Source organism: Anolis sagrei, chromosome 6 (assembly GCF_037176765.1).
Source record: "Anolis sagrei isolate rAnoSag1 chromosome 6, rAnoSag1.mat, whole genome shotgun sequence".
Taxonomy (NCBI): domain Eukaryota; kingdom Metazoa; phylum Chordata; class Lepidosauria; order Squamata; family Dactyloidae; genus Anolis; species Anolis sagrei.
In genome coordinates, this window is record NC_090026.1 from 22,472,872 (window position 1) to 22,495,246 (window position 22,375).

A 22,375-nucleotide genomic window follows, 5' to 3' on the forward strand; every position below is an offset into this window, starting at 1 on the left:
ACTTAGTCCTACGCCTACACTTGCTTTTTCCTGTCAGGGGATAAATTACAAACTTGGACCCAATTCAACATAGAAATTGGGAAAATTACTTGTTTGAACTATAGTTCCCATGCTGGCCAGGGGATTCTGAAAGTCTTCATTCAAATAATTACTGCTACAACTTTCCCAAACTTTGAAATGCAGCAGTGCTATGAGGGAATTTGAAATAACAGTTTCACTGGAACAAATTTGCATGCCATGTTTTGTGGCAACAGGGAAGATGGGCAGATCTGACCTATGGGACACAATCCACCAGAAAGACTAACATTTATAAATCAAAATATTGAATGGGGTTTGCTTGCCTGCAGTCAAGCTATGCTCTGAAATTCCATCAGTGAAGTAGGATACAGTTAGAAACTTTGGAATAAGTATAGGCAGTCCCAAAGTTATAAACAAGAGATGTTATGTAGGTTTGTTCTTAAGTTGAATTTGTATGCAAGTCAGAACAGGTACATTGTAAAGTGTAACCTCAGCCAAATGAAAAACAGTAGTATCAAAATTCCCTGACATACTGAGTGAAGAAAGGAGGATGCACCTGTCGTATTATTGATGGATTGTCATGAGTAAATCTGGATTAAACAAATTAGAATTCTGTATAAAAAGTGGATCTTCCTGATTTACATTGCTTAATTTATATTTATTCATCTTTTTTTCTTTTAAAAAGATGAAGAAAGGGATGAGGTAACAAAAAAAATCATCCCTAGGTCACTGGAAATACTACGTAGCCTTGATTCTGGCTTATGCTAAAAGTTGCCTTTAAAATATAGAAATCAGATTCTTGGGATTTTGAATTATGCAGCTCCATCTATAGCACTTAAGCAGGACACTCATGAAAGGATGGAGACAAAATACCCAAAGTATAATGTGAGTTGCCTCCCCTTGATTATTGCATACTTGATTGCTTTGCGTACTACTGTAGGAAGAGATACAATTGAGAGGAAAACATACTGCAAAACAGTCCTCCTCTCTCTTTGAAGGTATTGTTCCTCATCCTCTCCTAGCCTTCTTTGACTAAATCTATCACATTTAAAATCTGTGGCATAGATTACAGTGTGGTGAGGACAGTAGGTAAGAAGAAAAAGCTTCTGATGCAAAAAAAAATCTCTGACAATAATGAGGGGAAATTAAACTATGAGAAGGACATATCATTTGGAATTATGAAAATGTTGATCACCTAGGTTCCTAATTACGTATGTTTATCATCGCCAGAGGCAACAGGGATAAATTAGCTAAAGTATTACTGTAAGGACTGAATTCAGACTAGAACAGGTTCCTTGTTTTCCAGACATGTTTAGCTCCAGTTCTCATCATACCCAGGCAGCATATCTTTGCTGGCTGAGGGTGGTGGGAATATTAGTCCAAACTTGTTTAGAAGATGGCATACTGAGGATGGCAGGATTAGAATATTGGCTTTCCAACTGCAGGGTTTGATTATTTGTGAACTTGCTTAATATGCAATGCCCTTCTTGACCCAAAAGGAGGGACAAAAATAAATTAAAAATATTTTAATAATGATAGTAATAATAATAATAACAACAACAACAATAATAATATGTTCTCTAGGAATCTCTAGGTCTTCCAGGGCAATTCTGTGCTTAACTTCCAGCTATGTAACAGACAACTATATCTTGATGCAGGATCCCAGCAAGTACCTGAGCCAGGTAGACCATATTCACAACTTGAATAAGTTACCTTTTAACACCCAGAATCCCCAAGGAAACCTGTCCCAAACTCTGTCAGAATTCTTACTCATTTTTTTCTGCCCACAGAGAGACTCCTTACCTGCCCTGTTGATCTCAATGATCTCCTCTTGAGCAAGGGGGCACGAGTCACCCTGGTTGCTACGATGTGGAGACTGCATGTCCGGCTTGCAGTAATTGGGCGACCCAGGCTGAGGGGCTCGTGGGATGTGCTTGTTCTTTTTCTTTGGTAGTTTCTGCTTGGCCATAGCCAGGGAATAATACATGCCAAAGTTGTTGACGATGACTGGCACAGGCATGGCAATGGTCAACACACCGGCCAAGGCGCACAAGGCTCCCACCAACATGCCTGACCAAGTCTCGGGATACATGTCACCATAGCCCAAAGTCGTCATAGTCACTACTGCCCACCAGAACCCAATGGGGATGTTCTTGAAGACCGTATGCTTGCTGCCGGTGATGTCATCTGGATCAGCCCCAATCCTCTCAGCATAGTAGATCATGGTGGCAAAGATCAAGACCCCCAGGGCCAAGAAGATGATGAGGAGCAAGAACTCATTTGTACTGGCCCTCAAAGTGTGGCCGAGGACTCTCAGCCCTACAAAATGCCTGGTGAGCTTGAAGATCCTTAGGATCCGGACAAACCTGACCACCCTCAAGAAGCCCAACACATCCTTGGCCGCTTTGGATGAGAGGCCACTGAGGCCAACCTCTAGGTAGAAGGGCAGGATGGCCACAAAGTCGATGATGTTGAGGGTGCTCTTGATGAATTCCATCTTGTCTGGGCAAAACAGGACACGCATAAAGAACTCAAAGGTGAACCAGATTACACACATCCCTTCCACATAGGTGAGGAAGGGTTCCGTTTCCACCTCGAGATCTATCTTGGTGTTGGTGACATTGCCCGTTTGCAAGATCTCTGTTTTGTTTACGATGTGATTGAAAGCCTCGTGGGTCTCCAGGCAGAAGGTAGTGATGGAGATGAGGATGAAGAAGAGGGAGGCAAAGGCCACATACTAGAGAGAGGTAGAAGAAGGAACATTTTCGGGGAGGAAGTAGTGAGAGAGGAACAGTAGGAATAAGAGGGAAGAAGATGTAAGAGGGAAAAATGAAAAGAAAACCATTAGTACTCATTCATCATCTAATATTCCAGAAAGAGAACAACTTTCTTGGCAGTTGCCTTCCTCAATCTGGTGCTCTTAACATATCATAACCTCCACCATCTCTCAGGTGAAAACCAGGACATGTGTGGCCATGATATATCAGAGTATGGTCAAGACAGCAAGCTTAGTTAATGAAAAACACCCAAGTTAGGAAACTGTGCGCAGTTTGCTCAGTTAATAGAGTGAAAACTACTTTTGCATTTTGAAGTCAGTTTGCAGCAATCAAAGTAAGCTGCAGTAGAAAGGGGAAAGTGGGAGAAAGAGAAACCAACAGAATAAATGTGACAATAGAGGGTTAATCAGAACAGTTACATGGTATGAAGTACACTGGGTAACTCCTAGTATTCCCAATAGCCACTCTGTCTAGGAATGATGGGATTTGTCCTCCAATGAGTCTAGAGGGCAGCAAACTTGGGAAAAATTCACTGTAGAGCATCAAATGAGAATCACAAATTGTGCTACAGGCAGGTAGTGAAAGACCTATTTCCCTTTCTCCTTTCTTCTCTACAACTTATCTCAATAGGTATAAAGTATTTGGGCAAAGCTATAGCTCAAGGTGGTAAAGTGGGTTGTGCCCTACAAATATTTGGATCCATCAATAAATTCCCATGAATTAAAAAATAAATAACTCCCTATCAGGACCTCACTTAGCCATGGAAATACACTGGTGACTTTAAAGAAGTCACACTCCCCCCAGAAGAAAACCCCATGATATGATCGCCTTAGGTTTATCATAAGTTGGAAACAAGACAACAAGAATATTAATACTATTAATACTGTTTTTTACTGTTTTAATGAATGTTTTACTTATTGTTTTAATTGTTATTATATTGCTCTGTTATATGTAGTGGCATCTGCCAAATATAAGCCGTCCTGAGTCCCCCTTCGGGGGTTGAGAAGGAACGGGATAAAAATATCGGAAATAAATAAATAAATAAAAGCAGCCCGGCTACTGAAATCCTACTTTCCTTCTTGTGGGGTTTTGTTTTAAAGTAAGCAACTGGGACATTCCGGAAAGGTACCCTTACACCTATAGTTCCATCATATAATTTTTTTCCTGTATTTATGTGGCTGGAGAATAGATGGTCAAAGATCTGAAGGAGTCCAGCAAAGTTTATTAACTTTTCTGAGTAGGGTTTCTGAAAGTGTATGGCAATTTTATGAATTAACACCCGATCAAGCAGGCCACTACACCATCTAGCTCAGTGGTTCTCAACCTGGGGTCCCCAGATGTTTTTGGCCTACAACTCCCAGAAATCCCAGCCAGTTTACCAGCTGTTAGGATTTCTGGGAGTTGAAGGCCAAAAAACATCTGGGGGCCCCAGGTTGAGAACCACTGATCTAGCCTGATTATTAAGAGACTTTGGATCTGAGTGATCTAGGGCTCATTTACATTACAGGATGATAGTGCTATTATTCCACTTTAACTGCCATGGCTGCATCCTATGGAATCCTGGGATTTGTAGTGTGGAAAGGCTAAGAATCCAAAATATGCCAATCCTAGTATTCCATTGGATGGAACAATGCCCACTGAAGTGGAATAGTAGCACAATAATTATGTAGTGTGAATGAGGCAAAATGCTGCGTTGGCTGATGGCTAGGGCCATAAATAACATGATGGCTGGCTTGAGAAGAAGCCAGGACCTACAATCCCACAAATCTCACAGCTTTGGAGGATTCTGGGAGCTGTTACTAAAAAGAGAAAAATGCTTCCAAGATTTCAAGCAGAAGCTTAAGAAACATGTGGATGCTTGCATCAAGACACTTTCTTGTTAAATCATTCCTATGCTTCAGCACATTTTTAAACCCCATGAAAGAAAGCAATGACGCAAATTGTCATGTGCTGCCTGCACCCATGCATACCACAAGGGATTCAGTATTCATTTACATTCCCACTGTGCACACAAATGCACACACACAGACACACACACAAATAGATTGAGCAGGAAGAGCTTTGAGATACACATATAGCTACATCACCACAAAATGCTTTGAAATTATATGCAAAATCCTTCAATTGGCTACAAGGATAGGATCCTTACATATCACAGAATCATAGAGTTGGAAGAGACCTTGTGGGCCATCCAGTCCAACCCCCTGCCAAGAAGCAGGAAAATTGCATTCAAAGCACGTGCAGTCCTTCAGACATTAAGCCACATATCCAAACTGAAAAATTAAAAAAAAAACATGCACACAAACACACCTGCATGTACTCTTAGAGTACTGCCTTCTCACACATGTTGTGTTGATGCACACAAGAAAGCACTGCCAGGCTCATATGTACACATAATTACCTCTAGTTGTGTAAGCATCCCTTTGCATGTAAATACACACACATACACAGTCATAACTGAGCCTCTGAACTTCTGAATTTGCCTAAATACATATAGATATGTATACATGTACTCATTGCTGTACCAGGTTTTATCCATTCACAACAAGCCATGGACATTTCAACCTATTTCCTCTACTAATCCATGCTATGTAATATCAGAAGCTTTCTGGATACACATTGCTTGTGTGAACTTGCAGATGAAATCACATAGATGTGCATTCCCATGACCTTACTCCAGTCTCAACTTGATACAAAATTGTATCACTCTAGTTGTGTGAGCATGCATGTGGAGGGGATGCATACACACTTCCAGCATGAGCATTAAAATCTATATAGAGCACGAACTAATTGTTTCATGGGCTTATATCTATAGATTTCAATAAGATTTCAACTGGCTTAATTGCAGACTGGACTGCAGCCAAAGTCCTACATAAGGCTTACACTTGCATGCAAACACCAGAAATACATAAGCACATTCAAGGTGTATTGTTTGTTGGTACACATATTTTTTCCGGGTGCAACATTTATATATGCAGACACACAACACGCACATGCATGCACACACATACACATATATATATGAGAGAGAGAGAGTGAGAGTGACTCATGTCTGGCATTTCATACAACTTTTCCAGACCACAAGACATTTTACATAGAGAGGTGCATAATCCTGTTCATGCCTATGGGCTCACTGAGTATGCATGTAGTGACACAGAGATAATACAGCTCTATGCAGAAACAATACAGCTCTGTGTGCACACACTGCCTTGCTCTCACGACATCGTACACAACCAAACAACCAAGAACATATCCCCATTGCCAGGCACACAAACACACACGTACACACACTGCATCCCCAGCTCTTTCCACAAGGCAATCTCACTGCTTTCTTTGCTACTCGCTGGATCTCTGCACTGCACAGAATTCCCATCCCGTCAGCACTTTCTGCACAGAAACCATAGAATCTCTTTTGAAGCGCAGTGCGGTGCCCAGGAAATTGGGGGGGGGGGGGGGAGAGAATTGGAGGAGAAGGTGCAGAGAGCACAGGAGTAAGAGAACAAACAATTGGGTATATACATTAATAGAAAACACTGAGATACATGGAATTGTTTTTCCCATCCTGGCTTTAGGGTTTTTTTCAAGTGGTGTGGGGCACAGATGAGAAGGAGGTATTTTGAGGTCCCAAAGGAAAGAGCTGCCTAGAAACCTTGTAACATTTGTGGCCCACTTCCAGCACCTCAGTTGTGCCCCACATCATATTTCTAGCTTTGGGGAAAATGCTGGTTGATATCTTCTCCTCTGCCTTGCCACCCCATTTTACATTCATTTTTTCCTCCCCTTTGCCCCCAGATTCCTTATTAATGAGGAAGAGGCTATATGAGTCCTTCTCATTGCAGCTCTGGGAGTCCCAAATCATTTTGGTAAAAATAATGAATTTTTACTCCTGGGATGGATGGTGCAGAGAAAAGGGGGATGTAGGCATAATTCATGGGAGATAGAAATTATATTATTTATATATTTGTTTCTGCAATTATTATGGTGGTTTTGGGAGGGGGGGGGGGTGAGATTATGCAAGGTCACATAGAGACTGAAGGGAGAAGACAGAAAAAGCAGAACCAGCCAATTGCTTCTCAATCGCTTTCTGAACCTCTCTTCTTCCCAAACCCCCAAGGCCCCACATCCTTCAGATTACTAGGGTCTTGTTAGAAAAGTCTGGGACTCTTGTCGCCCCCACTGCTTGGCAAACCACACCACCCACCCACCTAGCCAAGGAATTTAGCGACCCGTCTTTTGGTCTGTACAAGAATAGCCCTCTCTCACACACTCTCTTTGCTTTAAATGTGTGAGGGAGCATATTATAGTAACAGATGGGGAATCCAGCAGGGGTGAGAAGAAGGAAAGGAAAAGATAGGTAGGTGTATGTGTGTGTACTTGTGTTTATCTGATGGTGGGCACAAGGTCAAGAAAAGAAAAAAAACAGAGAACATGTTATTCTAATCTCTGGAAGAGTCAAGACTTGGCCGCCACAGATTCCCTGAGATGACCTTGTTCTTTCCCTTCGCTGTTCAAATCTTTCGTTCTACAAATTGGAAACTGACAGGGTAGGAGGTGATGTGGAGAGAGAGAGAAAGAAAGAGAGCAAGCAAAGGAGCGCAAGGGAATTCTACGCTCAGATTCAGCAAATTTGATGATGGTCATTATGCAAGGTGCATTAGCCACCCACCTCTCCTCACACAAGAGTTGTATTCCATCCCTCACCTACTACTCATGAATGTGGAACTTGGAAGGAGGACAGAACTTATGTTGGGGGCACTTCTTAATTGCCAAGAAAGTGAAGTAATGGACTAGAGTTCCAAACTGTTGGTCTTCTGAGAGTTTGGGACTTCATGTCCCATAAGTCCTGACCAGCTTGGCCATCTGTTAGGAATTCTAGGAGCTGAAGTCCAAAACACCTGGAGGACCAAAGGTTTAGAACCACTGAAGTAAAGGAAAGGCTCTTGGGGATGGGTAGACAAAGAAAAAATAGGTATCTTAAGGACAGGTCTGGGAACTCTTGGGCTAAAGTAGGGGTGAGAATATGTGGGGTTTTACAAGTTTTTTCTTGATTTGGTCCTCAGGATCCACTATCAAACCCTAAAGAAAAATAACCACTTAGGGGTCAGATCTAAGTGGTTTTTATTTGCAATACTAGACCTGAGTTCACAATTATGGCTCTCTGAAACACACCCAAGTGGAATGCGACTTTTTTGGAAGGTCCTGGAAGTTGTAATCCTTAAAAGATATCTTTTGCTATTGTTGTTGTTTATTCATTCAGTCGCTTGTGACCTCATGGACCAGCCTGTGCCAGAGCTCCCTGTCAGCCATCACCACCCCAGCTCCTTCAGAGTCAAGCCAGTCGCTTCAAGGATCCATCCATCCATCTTGCCCTTGGTTGGCCCCTCTTCCGTTTTGCTTCCATTTTCCCCAGCATCATTGTCTCCTCTAAGCTTTCTTGTCTTCTCATTATGTGGCCAAAGTACTTCATCCTTTGCTATAGCTGTATGTATTCTGGTTTCCTACCACCACTCATCTCCAGCATTCTTCCATTCAGTTCCTTAATTTGGATTGAAGAAGCTTTCTCATTAGCAATAACTTTTAAACATTAATCTTGCTGATCGACTGGAGGGAAAAACTCAAGAGATCTGCGTGTCAATCTTGATCTATCTTCAGGATTAAATGAAGGGTTCTTGGCAAACCACAACTCAGAAGAAGGTTCTGATGTGGACTAAAACTGCTATGCTTAAGAATATCAGTAGAGGTTACTGGAAATGAACAAGGCAAGTTTGGAAAGATCAGGTTTCTTCTCTTTTTGGGGAAACAGAGTGGAAATGTTGAAATGTCCCTTCTTTGAATGGGGAAGTGGGAGGTGATGTAGTGTACTGGATTAATCATTGGACGACAACTGTGAAGACTACGTTTTGAATCCCTTGGGCAGGTCACACACTCTCAACCTGCGAGGAAGGCAACTTGCTCTGAACTTTTTTTTTCATGTCAGGAGCAGCTTGAGAAATTGCAAATTGCAAGTTGCTTCTGGTGTGAGAGAATTGGCTAACTACAAGGACGTTGCCCAGGGGATGCTTGGTTGTTATTGATGCTCTACCATCCTTGTGGGAGGCTTCTCTCATGTCCCTGCATGGGGAGCTGGAACTGACAGAGGGAGCTCAGCCCGCTCTCCCCGGATTTGAACCACTGATCTGTCGGTCATCAGTCCTGCTGGCACAAGGGTTTAACCCATTGCATCACCGGGGGCTCCTATTACTCTGAATTAATATTGACATGATATGTTTGCTTCAAGTCAGAAACAGCTTTGAGGGCACACAAGTGCTCCCAGAAGCCATCAGCATCCTGGGAGTTGTGGTTGACAAAACTGTCTTTTACAAACAGTGGTCTCAAAATACACACGCGACTATGGGAATGAGAACATCACATGGCCAATTGTATTCCTTGATGAAATATGGAGACACTGGAGAAAAGCAGGCAGTTTTGTTTTAGAGGAATGCCTCTTTCCCCTCCCAAATGCCACTCTGCCCCCCAGAAATGATGGGAAAACATAATGATTGTGTTTATGTACTTTTGCAGATGGATGTGTTTTAGGCAGCTTGGCTTTCTTCCAAGAAGAGGTGTTTGAAGCTGACGGCGAGGAGACAGACTTGAAGAAGATGTCTAAAAGCAAATACCGGAGTCTGATTGAACAGGGGATGGTCAAGAATCAGGGGGAGCAACACAGAAACACAAAGTGAAATCCATCTCAGGAAAAGGTGCAGGAGAAAGCTGCAATGCAAGGGTTGGGAGATACACTGAAAATAAAGAGGACACAGGACATCATGTGAGAAAGGATTAATTTCAGGAGAGCGGAGTAAAGACTGAGGTAGAAGATTAATTTCAAGACGCTGAGTTTAGAAGTACATGTGTGGGGGTGAAGACATGAAAGAGATGAGATTAATTTCAAGGCAAGAGTAGGGGAGATAATGTGATTAGCAAATTAACGTAAAAGAAGAGAGAGGGAGATATGGATAGCAGAGCCAGACTTTGAACAAGACAGATCAGAACTCGAGGAAGTTACTTTATGGACTGCAGCTCACAGAATCCCTCAGCCTGTATGGCCATGCAGGTTTGGGAATTCTCAAAAGTAGCGGTGCAAAGAAGTTGCTTTTCATACCACTGGAGCAATCTTAGTCTGGGAACTATGACAGATGTAGAAGTTGTGCTCTTGTTGGAAAAAGATTCTCCCTTTTGTGGAGCTGTCTGTCTCCATAGATCCCAAGTTACATCTCTTCATCTCCCCCCCCCCCCAAGTTTGTTGCACAAGACCCCATTCAATGGGAAAAAAGCCAGGGCACTAAGACGAGTAATAATTATTGCTTGGATTTTGTCACTCTCCCCATCTCTCACAAAAAACATCAACCAGTTTGGGTTAATGAAGTTGCTCAATTCATGGTGAATTCTGCATAACTTCTCTCTGTATAACTCAAGGTAGTAAAGATGCTTCCCCTTCCTATTCCTTTATACTAGCTTAACACACCAACCAGCCTCCAGGGCTGCAATGCCCATGTTCCAATTTTGCTCTCTGTTCACAGTAATGAGGACTAAATGATACATTACGCTGGATACTTTCTCCTCCACACACACACACCATCATCATCACCTGACACCTGGAGCTAATTCATTAATATTCTCTTTTAGTTCTATGTTTCTTTATATGCAAAGCATCATAGAATAACCTCTATCGGCAATGCTTAAAAGCAGGGGGGAAAGTATTTCTCTCTCTTGTGTGTGTGTGTGTGTGTGTATTTTCTCTCTCTGCTGCTATCACTAGATGCAACGCTGCAGTTCAGCACCATGGAGAGTGACAAGAGAGCTGGAGAGGGGGTTGGCTTAAACCGCAATAGACCAATTTTAGCACCTCAGGAAAAAAACCTGGCATTTCAGCACTCCACTACAGAATGGGAGGGGAGCAGAAAGAATTGCTTAGTGTAGAAATCCATGGAGCAAAGGGTTAAACGGAGAACCTGAGACAATAGCTCCTTATGGGAATGAATAGGAAGAAGGGAGGGGGGGGGATTTGAGTTTAGGGTGGTCTAAACCTCTTGAGCAAGTCAAGCTGGGAATGGAGGTGGAAGCATGGTCAATAAAAGATTTGGTGCTGCGAGGTTTCAAAATGAAAGATGAGGTCTACTAGGAAATCCAATGAAGAATGACCAGGGTGCTCCCATTGATGGATTCTTGGGCATGGTCACACAGGGTCTGAGTGAGATGTAATACAAGGACACTCAAAACTTCTATTCACTAACATTAGGAAGCTAGAACTGGTGTGTCGGGACAGTGGTGGCAGCTAGTGACTTCCATGTCAGTGGGGCAATGAATCAATGCCAGATTTTAGCCTGGACTGGTTGAGGGATAGGATTCAGCACTTTGGACAGTTCCCTCAAAGTTTAGCCTAAAATCCAGGGGGAGTTCACCATACACACTGACCTGTAATCCACCAGCAACTTCAGAGGAATAGAGTGATTCATTGATGGGTATTAGATGGGAATATATACATAAAAGCAATTGTAAGAATGATGGCATCCCAAGCCTGCAGATGCTATTGGACTGCAGCTCTATGAACACTTGTCTGCACAGCCAATTGTGATGGTTAATTGGGCTTATAGTCCAATGGTTCCTGGCTGCGCCCTATTCCCTACCCCTGGTCTTTCCCATCAACACTAGATCATACATTATAAATGGACTACTTCCTCCCCCCCCCCCCCGCAAGAATTTTAGTGGAATCAGAAATGCAGATTTGTGATGACAATTATTTGTATTTGAAAATGTTTGCTTCATTGACTGGATATCACAGTAGATGGGAGAGAGCAGAGAACTGAGTGTTGGAGTGAAGGTTGATTGAGAAGATTTGCATAAAACCGATGAATGACATATAGGAGTTAACTGGATTACTTAGAGTAGGTCTGAGCGAAAGAAGAGTTTTGGTCAGTGATTGATCTATGTTGATTGATCTATGTTGGTCTGATGTTCAACTTCCATGAACAAAGTTTTGTTTTTGTTTTTATACAGTTTAGGCCTCCAGGAGCATCATCCATCCGAGAGTTTGGATGTCTCAGTCTGGATGTAGTGTTGGATATAGAAAGATGGTGTCCATTAGGGACAAAAGTTGTTCAAATCCGTGTATGTGCCTTGAGGGCATTCAGATGGTCCTCACACTTGGCATCTCACAGAAGATATAGAAGAAGGTCTTTATACTACAGAAGGGGATCAAGGAAAACTCTCATTTTTGGAAACTGTAGTGAGCTCCATGGAAATATTCCCGTGTCATGGGTCAAAGGGAAGAAGGCCCACATTTAGCCACAGTAGTGGTATTGCCTGAGTAGAAACCTCAGAGTTGATGGAGCTGGTGGAATAAGGGTTGTAAACACCACAACAATGTCCCAGGATTTTGAATATGCGCAGTGATTACTGTCTCTAGGGAATGGGGAAACTACTGGCTCTAGGGCAATACTTCCCAACCTTTGGTTCTCCAAGTGTTTAGAATTCCAGCTCCCAAAATCCCTTAAAGGTTCCCAAGCAGACTGGGACTTCTGGGAATTGAAAGGCTGAGAATCCATTGCTCTAGGAGATGGACTCTTGGGTCTCTGTGCCAATAGCAAAGAAGAGTCACAGAGTGGAGAAGAGGAATGACAAAGTTTGTGGAGCAGAATGAGGGTCAGGAGGAATGGGGAAAGGAGAAGAAGTATCAATTTAATGCTTCCAGTTTTCTAAAGCAGGGGGATTGAGCAAAGTAGGTCGGAAGGAGGTTGCAAATTGAAACTGGGGCTCTTGGAGTCTCTTGGAAAGCTGTTAGAAGATTATACTAATAGGAGCTACAGCTAGGACTCTTGGTTTTTGCTAAGAAGGGAACTAACTGGTCTTGTGGATTAGGATAGCACAGAGAGGCCAGGATTACTGGGCTCTTTGGAAGATGAATTGAGTAGCTGTGAACTCAAAATAGAGGCTGCTGAACATCGCAGCTCCTCATTTCTCAGGGTGGTGAAATGTATGTAATGGGAGAAAATCAAGATGCCTGAAAGAGTTCTGTGTTGTAATAAATATGAGCAGCCACTCTCTCTCTTTTTACTGCTTCATGCCAGCATCTGGATTCAGTTCCCTTTCTGCAGTCATTATGCACGAGTCATTAAAAATCCATAATTAATAAATATACAGGAATGAACGAAATCTGCTCTCCCACCATCACCAATTCTGGTTCAACTTCCCTTAAGATGTTGAACCAGAATTTCTATGCTGGTTTCATAATCAGACACAGGAGACGGATAGCAGGGAAAATAAATTAAAGGGGGGGGGGTCCTCCAAAAAGGGACTTATGAAATAATGTGTGCAAGGTTTACTTAAAGGAGGGGGGAGTGCCAATTGCCCTCTGTGACAGAATCTGGGGAACTATTTCTCTAGCATCCAGGAAAGGTTCCAAAAACTTTGCCTCACGCTTCAAGTTCAATATATTTTGTAGAGGGGGGAAAGGTACGTGTGCCCACAATGCGGACAACAACGGGACAAGGAGGGAGAGGTGAACTTGGTTAAAAATAATTTCCCTTAGCTCAGAAGCTAGTACTGGCTCTTACTCTGCTGGACTGAGAGAAATACTTTGGATGCATCAACTTTTTCTGATCCAAGGTTCAACTTTATAGCTGAACCCACAGAAGGGAGAAGATCAAATTTTCAAGCCAGAGCTTTGTTTGCAGAGCTGGTTGAGAAGAGGGGAGAACGTCATCCCTATTGTATGATACTAAAATTGGTAAATGATATCAGTGCAGAGAAGTACAGAATTTATGGAGGAGTCAGAAGGGCACACACTTGCTCTTCCAGCATGTATATAAAACTCTCTATATATCAGTGTTTCTCAACCTGGGAGTTGGGACCCCGGGTGGGGGGGGGGGGTTGCGAGGGGGCATCAGAGGGGTCCCCAAAGACCATCAGAAAACACAGTATTTTCCGTTGGTCATGGGGGTTCTGTGTGGGAAGTTTGGCCCAATTCTATCGCTGGTGGGGTTCAGAATGCTCTTTGATTATAGATGAACTATAAATCCCAGCAACTACAACACCCAAATGACAAAATCAGCCCCCCCTCAGCCCCACCAGTATTCAAATTTGGACATATTGGTTATTTGTGCCAAACTTGGTCCAGTGAATGAAAATAAATCCTGCATATTAGATATTTACATGACGATTCATAACAGTAACAAAATTAGTTGTGAAGAAGCAACGAAAATAATGTTATGGTTGGGGGTCACCACAACATGAGGAACTATATTAAGGGGTCACAGCATTAGGAAGGTTGAGAAGCACTGCTTTTTCTGCTTTGATCTGCAAGGTTTCTGGTTTATTACTACAGAGACAAACATTTAGACTGCAGCCCCCAATGCATTTACCACAAAGTTAGCCTCACAAACCTCAATTCGACTTACTTTTGAGTAAGCATGCTTACTATTAGACTTATTTGTCTGGTATCTTTATTTGATACACTCAACATTTTGTGACTTCGAATCAAATCAATTTAATAGAATTATTCCTTGAGTCTATCCACTCAATTGGGGACATACATGCGGATGCATACCTATGTAAATTATTGTTCTTTCCTCTACAGTGGCACAGATACAGTAAAATAACAACTTTTTTCCTTTGACTACATATCTCAAAAGGACTTAAGTGCTTACAAAAATCAAAGTTGGGACCCTGGCCAGATTTCTTTTTTTAAAAAAATGAGTGAAAACCCCAGATTCATAAAGAAGAATGAAAGGAGAGACACAAGGAGGCTTAGTCTTTGTGTGCATGTATTTTTATGCACAGTCTACAAGTTTTGTCTACGTAACACTTTTCCTTCTCGCCAATACACAGGGGCATAGATGCAGCTCTCAAATATGCCTGGGTACAGATTTTGTAGCCCTGGCCTGCCTAGGCATTACTATAAAATATGTATGGTGGCGTGTGCAGACTGAATGGAAACAAAGCAAATGTGCCTTTGCATACTAGGTAGGCATTTTATAAAAGAGCGCGTGCATTTCGGGCCGTCGATCTATTCCCAGTCCTGTCCATCTACCCGGCTGTCTAGCCTTCTCATGCCCAGTCCATAATTTTCCTCCCTTTTTTCTCTTCCGGGAAAGAAGAGCCATGGTGGATGTAGGCCAGACAACTTCTTTGCAGCCTTTTTAATATGCTGCTCATGCAGGTAAATCAAACACTGTGATGGAAGGGGAGAGTGTGAACCTTGGCTACTCCCCCAACCCACATCATCCCTGTTTGTAACTCACTTCCCCACTTTCTCTTATGAATTCATAGAGACACCCACACCACAATCTCCTATAACTCTTGGGTAAATATTTCTCAAATGCACAGAGTCCAGATAGTATGGGAAGAATGGGAAGAGGAAAGGAATGGTTTCATCCCTCAACCGGCTCTTGCCTTGATCCAATGCAGCATTGGTTCATACAGTCCCAGCATCAATCTCCATTGTCTTTCCCTGCATCCTGAAATCTCTTGTCCTCTCTTCCCTGTCTCCCTTCTCGCTCTTAACTTTTTCTTGGCTTTCTTCCTTGCCGTGTCGAGGAAGGAGGGGGTGAGGGAGATGACGGGACCCGTGAATGGCCTTGCACCCTTGAGACCAGCTCAGGAAGAAAGGGGGGGACGGATATAGGAAAAGGGGGGGGGGGGAAGAGAATGCAGAATGCCTACTTTGCACTGCAAACTCTGGGGCTTCCACACTGCACTGCGGTGCCCCCTCCCTCCCCCTTTCCCAACCCGCTGCCTCTGCAGTTCTCCAGGCAGCAAAGCTCTCAGATTGTCCTCGAAGTCAAACTAAAGGGGAGGAAAGGCAGGGAAGCAGATCAAAGGGAAGAGGGGCAAACAGGGAGCAAAATTTCATCCCTCTCCCCCAAGCCTTTCAGCTACTTTGCCTCCCCCCCTTCTCATAAGAAAGAAGTTTTAACCTGTTTTACTGAGCAAAGAGATTTAGCTGCAGAGACTGAAGCAAAAAAAAAAAGGGGATGTAATGCAGTAAGAGGAGGGAACAAAATTGAAGATGATGCTCTGCAGTGGTTGATTGTGGAAAGGACAAGGAAGAGTTTTGAGCGAGATGGGGGCCAGAGCTGCATTGCTGAAGGTTTCTGCCTGAATGGAGATGCAAAAAGATTTGGGCTGGAATGGGGACAGCAGCTTTGGGGAGGGCAGAGGTTGGTGCAAAACTGCAGTGGGGCAGGTAGGTTGAAAAAGCAAGAAGGGCAGGAGGAAGACCTGAGATAAGCTGGAGGTGGTTTTGGCGAAGTGGGGGAGCACAGAGAGGCAGGAGACCTCGGTTTTGGGGACAGGGAGGGAAGGCCGAGGCAACAGTGCCTCCTGCCGGTCACTGAACCTCAATCTGGCGCTTGCGTGTTAAGACCTCCCCTGCTGCTACACGCTACTCTCCTTATTCGCACGCTCATGTCCTGTGGCATCCAGCTCAACTTTTGGCCGTCACACTTCCATGCCACTTTGTATTTGAGGGGTCCTTGCATTTCCCCCCAATAAGTTCTATCATATTTGGGGCATCTTTAACTTTTGGGTTTCTCACACTTGGATTTGTTTTTAACATCACTATGTTTGGGCCACCTCCCTATATGAACCATTAATCTTTTGCTCCTGTGCAAAGTATTTTGCATTTCCTCTTGCAAAATTTCCAAATCAACATTTGCTCCTGGATGCATTTAAAACAGGCATGGGCAAAATTCCTACCAGATGTTAGGAATTGTAGGAATTGAAGTCCAAAACATCTGGAGGGCCCAAGTTTGCCCATACCTGATTTAAAACATGCCCGGGTCCGCACTGGGTATCCGTAAAAAATCTTCCACCACAACCTGGTGCCTTCACAACATGTCACACTGCAGCTCCCATCGTCCCCATTTTCAGGGTGGTGCATTAGTTGTATATTCCTGCATAGTCCAGATGTGGTCCTTTCCAACTCTATGATTCTATAGCCAATATTGATGGGAACTGCAGTCCAATCTCCCTCAAGGGAGCCAGATTGGCTAAGGCTGTTCTAACCCAGGCATCCTCCAGTTGTAAGGGCATCCAACTCCCAGAAGCCCTAGCCAGCTTGTTCAATGCTCTGGAATTCTGCAAGTTAGAGGCCAAAACAGCTGAAGGGCCGCAGTTTAAGGTTGCTTGTTCTAACCAATTCTTTCTTATCCTAGATGTCAGTTTGAATTAGCTCAGGACATCATATTCCCTGATGGGCAGTCCTGGTGCCCTTTGCGCATCATTCATAATGTGCCTGACTTCCCTGCCTGTCCTTTGTGTGAGGTTTCACCGGTGCCCTCAGTCCTTCAATCACATCTCCCCCACACACACGTTCCTTCCTAGTCCTATCACACTGACTTTTATCACCCTTCCTATACATCTCCCTGCACCCTGGGCCAGATACATATCTGCCTTTGCACTTGGTTTTATGGTTACCAAGGCTCTTGCCAATCATTCCCTGTGTGCCAGTATGTACCCTGTGCCATTGTCCCTTAAGCATTTCACACGAAGGCGCCTCACACATCCTCACAATGCATCTCTTTTCACAGTCCTCTGGCCCCTGCTCCTTTTAATGCATCATTTTCTAGCCCACCTCCTTGCTCCGCTTCTCCCAAGACTGCCATTTCTGCATCCATCAGTGTGGTGCAAGGGAAGAAGGAAGAGATTTCTTTAGGAAGGGACTCAAGGTTCACAATAAAGTTGTGAGAGGGCCTGCTTTTGGATAAAGTTAAAATTCAACTGCATATAGAAGTAGGAATATTTTTAAAGCATTTTATATACTTTTGGGGGGTGTGTGTGTGTGTGTGGATGGAAAAACTATAGCTTAGCAGCAGAAAATATATATTTGCAGGCAAAAGCTCCCAGGTTCAACCCCTGGCATCTCCAGTTATTAAAAATAAAAGAAATGTATATGTATGTGTGTGCAAGAGATCCTTCCCTTCCTGAGACCCCCGAGACCTGTCCCCAGTCAAAGAAACAGTCTGGGACCCAATGGATTGATGGTTTGATTCACTGGGTGCCCTTCACTATTCTTATATCAAAGACCAAGCTGGCAATCAACTCTATGCATATTTGATTTGGGATTACATCCCACTGAAATCTGTTGGATTCACTTTTAGCTAAGTGGGCATGTGTTATGATCTTAAATATGCCTGTACTTATTTCTCTCCTCTTCCACCCACATTTAGATGCATAAGTTACTAGGGGCAGAGACCCATTTGCCATGGTCTTTCTAAAACCTATTTCAATGTTTTTGCTTTGCTTATTATTTACTCTTATAATCTGATTTCCTCCACATCCTATACTTTCCCCTGATGTCTCCTCCAGCCTTATAGGTTTGCCAACTCCTAGGGGCAAAAATAATCATAATAATAATATCTTTTTTTTGTTTGCTGAGTTTAATTTGCAAGATGTCACCGGCCTGTAATCATTAACAGTTAAGTGCGATCATTACAAGATACTATTTGCTGCAAAGGGGAAGGACTATTCCTTAGAAAGAAGGACTACAGTACTACTAAAAAAACCATATGGAGATGATGGGGAGGGAAGGAATTTCTTCCTATGCCCTTGTTTTATTATCTTTTCCCTGCTTCCCTGTTGTCTCTTCCTCTATCCGTCTTCTAGGTTTGCAATCCTCTCAGGGCAGAGACCCATAAAATGTTCCTTCTCCCTTTTCCCCTGGGTTTCTTGACTTGATAGGTACTACCTAGTTTCTGATCCTAACAATTTACTAAAGAGGAAGAAGACCTTCCAGGCATGATACAGAGGGAAGGAAGGTCTTCCTGTGTAATTCTCCTGCTCACTTCTTTCCCTCCATATTGGTGTTCTCCTATCATCCTTCTCTTGCTTCCCCAGCCTTCTCCTCTGGGAAGAAACCCATGAAATGTCCCTTCTCCCTTTTCCCCCCTCAGTTTTCTGCCTTGACTTTGCAAGCTCTGTGATAATAACAATTCACTGTGATCATCACAACCTACTAATAAACGTGGATGATGGGGAGAGACAAAGAATGGCCCTAAATCAGTGCTATCCTGTTTCCTCGGTTGCCTCCTCATCTATCAATCTTCTAAGTTTGCAATCCTCTGGGGCAGAGACCCATGAAATGCTCCTTCTCCCTTATTTCCCTGGTTAACTGCTTCCACTTTACAAAGTGCCACTGGGCGGTGATCCAAACAGTCCCCTAACACCTATGAAGGGGAAAATCTTATGAAGATGATGGGAACGAATTTAAAAAAATCCCCCTTATATCGTTCTTCTCCTATTCTCCTGTTCCCTTCTTTCCTTCCGTATCCTTGCTCTTCTATCATCCCTGGTTGTCTAACATTTCACTAGCAACTGCAAAGGGGAAGGAGGAAGACTTTAGGGAGATGATAGAGAGGAAGAGGAAAGAAAGGAGACAGTTTGAGCCTTCGCCGGCATCTTTGGCCTCTTCCACATAGCTGAATAAATAAAATAAAATCCCACATTATCTGCTTTGAACTGGAATATATGGCAGTGTAGACTCAAATAACCCAGTTCAAAGCAAAGATTGTGGAATTTTCTGCCTTGATATTACACATATTAAATGGCTACGTGGAAGGGCTCTTGGCCTTGGAGCAGTGACCCATGAAATGCTCCTTCTCCCCTTTTCCCCATTTCTTTTCGGCTTGATCCTAACAGTTGCCTAACAGCTGCAAATGAGAAGGAAAAGGACCTTAGGGAGATGATGGAAGGAATGAGCTGGTTGGGACCAAAGGGGGAGGTGGAAGGGTCCCTTCCTTTGGAGACACATCCCAGCAGTTCCCTGATAGCTACAAAAGGAGAAGGAGAAAGACCCTCAGGAGATGATGGAAGTAGGAGAAGGAAGGAACCAGATGGTTGGGATAAAAAGGGGAGGCGAAAGGGTCCGTTCTTTTGGAGACACATCCCAACAGTTCATTAACAGCTGCAACTGGAAAGGAGAAAGACCTTAGGGAGATGATGAAAGAAGGAGACAGTTGGGGAGGCAGAAGGGTCCCTTTCTTTGGAGACACATCCCAATAGTTCCCTAATAGCTGCAAAGGAGAAAGACCTTAGGGAGATGATGGAAGGAATGAGATGGCTGGGACCAAAAGGGGAGGTGGAAGGGTCCCTTCCTTTGGAGACACATCCCAACATTAACAGCTGCAGAGAGGAAGAAGAAAGAGCTTGGGGAGATGATGGACGGAGGAGAAGGAAGGAAGCAATGGTTGGGACCAAAAGGAGAGGCAGAAGGGTCCTTTCTTTCAGAGACACATCCAAGGAGAAAGATCTTGGGGAGATGATGGAAGAAATGAGATGGTTGGGACCAAAAGGGGACGGAAAGGTTCCCTTCCTTTGGAGACACATCCCAACAGTTCCTTAATAGCTGCAAAGGGGAAAGAGAAAGACCTTAAGGAGATGATAGAAGGAGGAAAAGGAAGGAAGAAGACGGTTGGGACCAAAAGGAGAAGTGGAAGGGTCCCTTTGGGGAATTACAAAGACCTTAGGGAGATGATGGAAGGAGGAGACAGTTGGGACCAAAAAGGGAGGTGAAAGGCTCCTTCTCTTTGGAGACACATCCCAACAGTTCATGAACAGCTGCAAAGAGGAAGGTGAAAGACCTTACGAAGATGATGGAAGGAGGAGAAGGAAGGCACCAAAAGGGGAGGCGGAAGGGTCCCTCTGGAGAAGGAGAAAGACCTTATGGGGACGACAGAAGGAACCAGACAGTTGGGACCAAAAGGGAAGGCAGAAAGTTTCCCTTCCTTTGAAGACACATCCCAACAGTTCCTTAACAGCTGCAAAGGAGAAGGAGAAAGACCTTAGGGGAGATGATTGAAAGAAAAATGCATCCCTCCATACTGTGGTTCTCCTATCAACCTTCTTCCCTGGCTTCCCAGTTGTCTCCTTCTCTATGTTATAAGAAGCATCCCTCCATACTGTGGTTCTCCTATCACCCTTCTTTCCTGGCTTCCCGGTTTTCTCCTTCTTAATGTTATGTTCCTTCTCCCCTTATTTGTCCTTTTTTTCATGGCTTGACTTTGCAAAGTGTCATCCCTTCCTTTGGGGGGACATCCCAACAGTTCCCTAATAGCCACAAAGAAGAAGGAGAAAGACTTTAAGGAGATGGTGGAAAGAGGAGAAGGAAGGAACCAGACAGCTGAGACCAAAAGGGGAGGAGGAAAGGGAAGACACATCCCAACAGTGCATGAACAGTTGCAAAGGGGAAGGAGAAAGACCTTAGGGAGATGATGGGAAAGAAAGGAAGCATCCCTCCATACTGTGGTTCTCCTATCTCCCTTCTTCCCTTGCTTCCCAATTGTTCCTTTCTCTGTTATAAAAATCATCCCTCCATACGGTTCTCCTCTCACCCTTCTTCCCTGGCTTCCTGGTTGTCTCCTTCACAATGTTATGTTTCTTGCCCCCTTATTTGCCCCTTTTTTCCAGGCTTGACTTTGCAAAGTGTCATTCTGAGGATGACACTTTGTCATTCTCAGAAGAGAATGCTTCTAGAATATGGCCATATAGCCCGAAAACCCTACAACAACCCTGTCATCCCTTCCTTTGGGGACACATCCCAACAGTTCCCTAATGGCCACAAAGGAGAAGGAGAAAGAGTTTAGGGAGATGATGGAAGGAGGAGAAGGAAGGAACCAGGCAGCTGAGACCAAAAGGGAGGCGGGAGAACCTTCAGGGTCCCTTCCTTTGAAGACACATCCCAACAGTGCATCAACAGCTGCAAAAGGGGAAAGAGAAAGACCTTAGAGGAGATGATGGGAAAGGAAAGAAGGATCTCTCCATGTTGCAAAGGGGAAGGAGAAAGACCTTAGAAGAGATGATGGGAAAGGAAAGAAGCATCCCTCCATATTGTGGTTCCCCTCTCACCCTTAGAAGGAGGAGAGGGAAGGGTCCTTCTCTTTGGAGACACATCTCAACAGTTCATAAACAGCTGCAACAGGGAAGGAGAAAGACCTTAAGGAGATGAGGGAAGGAGGAAAAGGAAGGAACATATGGTTGGGACCAAAAGAGGAGGCAGATGGATCCCTTTGGGGAAGGAGAAAGACATTAGGGAGATTCTCCTTTTGGTCCCAACCATCTTCTTCCTTCCTTCCTTCTCCTCCTTCTTTCCTTGCTTCCCGGTTGTATCCTTCTCAATGTGATGTTCCTTCTCCCCTTATTTCTCCTTTTTTTCCCCTGGCTTGACTCTGCAAAGTGCCATCGCTGCCTGATTTTGAACATTTCCTATAAGGGGAGAAGAGGAAGGCTTGAGGAAGCGATGGAGAAGAAGGGAAGGCATTGAGATGGAGGAAAGAGGAAGGTGATGGAGGGGGAGAGGGATTAGATGAGGCCTGGGAAAACAGGGCTTTTGGACTACAACTCCCACCATCCTGGCCTCAGGCCCTTTCCTTTCCCCCCTCAGCCGCTTAAGCGGCTGAGGGGGAAAAGGAAGGGGCCTGAGGCCAGGAATGGTGGGAGTTGTAGTCCAAAAGCCCTGGAGGGCGGCAGTTAGCCCAGGCGTGGCTGAGTCAAGGGAGAGGTGCTGCCTCCGCCCCGTCCGCACCCCTGGGGCCCCTTCCCCGACTCAC

At 44.0% G+C, this 22,375-nt stretch overlaps 1 protein-coding gene across 18 annotated transcripts in view; it reads right to left on the bottom strand.

Annotated features, from left to right (window-relative positions):
* The window catches only part of LOC132777953 (voltage-gated potassium channel KCNC1-like), an 84,000-nt gene that overhangs the window by 49,664 nt on the left and 11,961 nt on the right, over positions 1–22,375 (bottom strand). For all 18 annotated transcript variants that reach the window (XR_009631725.2, XR_010910141.1, XR_010910140.1 and 15 more), the window contains exon 3: positions 1,822–2,755. Coding sequence is in view for 7 of the 18 variants with exons in the window: in XM_060780519.2 (XP_060636502.1) it covers positions 1,822–2,755 (934 nt within the window). In the remaining 11 variants the exon portion in view is untranslated. The remainder of the gene's footprint in view (positions 1–1,821; positions 2,756–22,375) is intronic.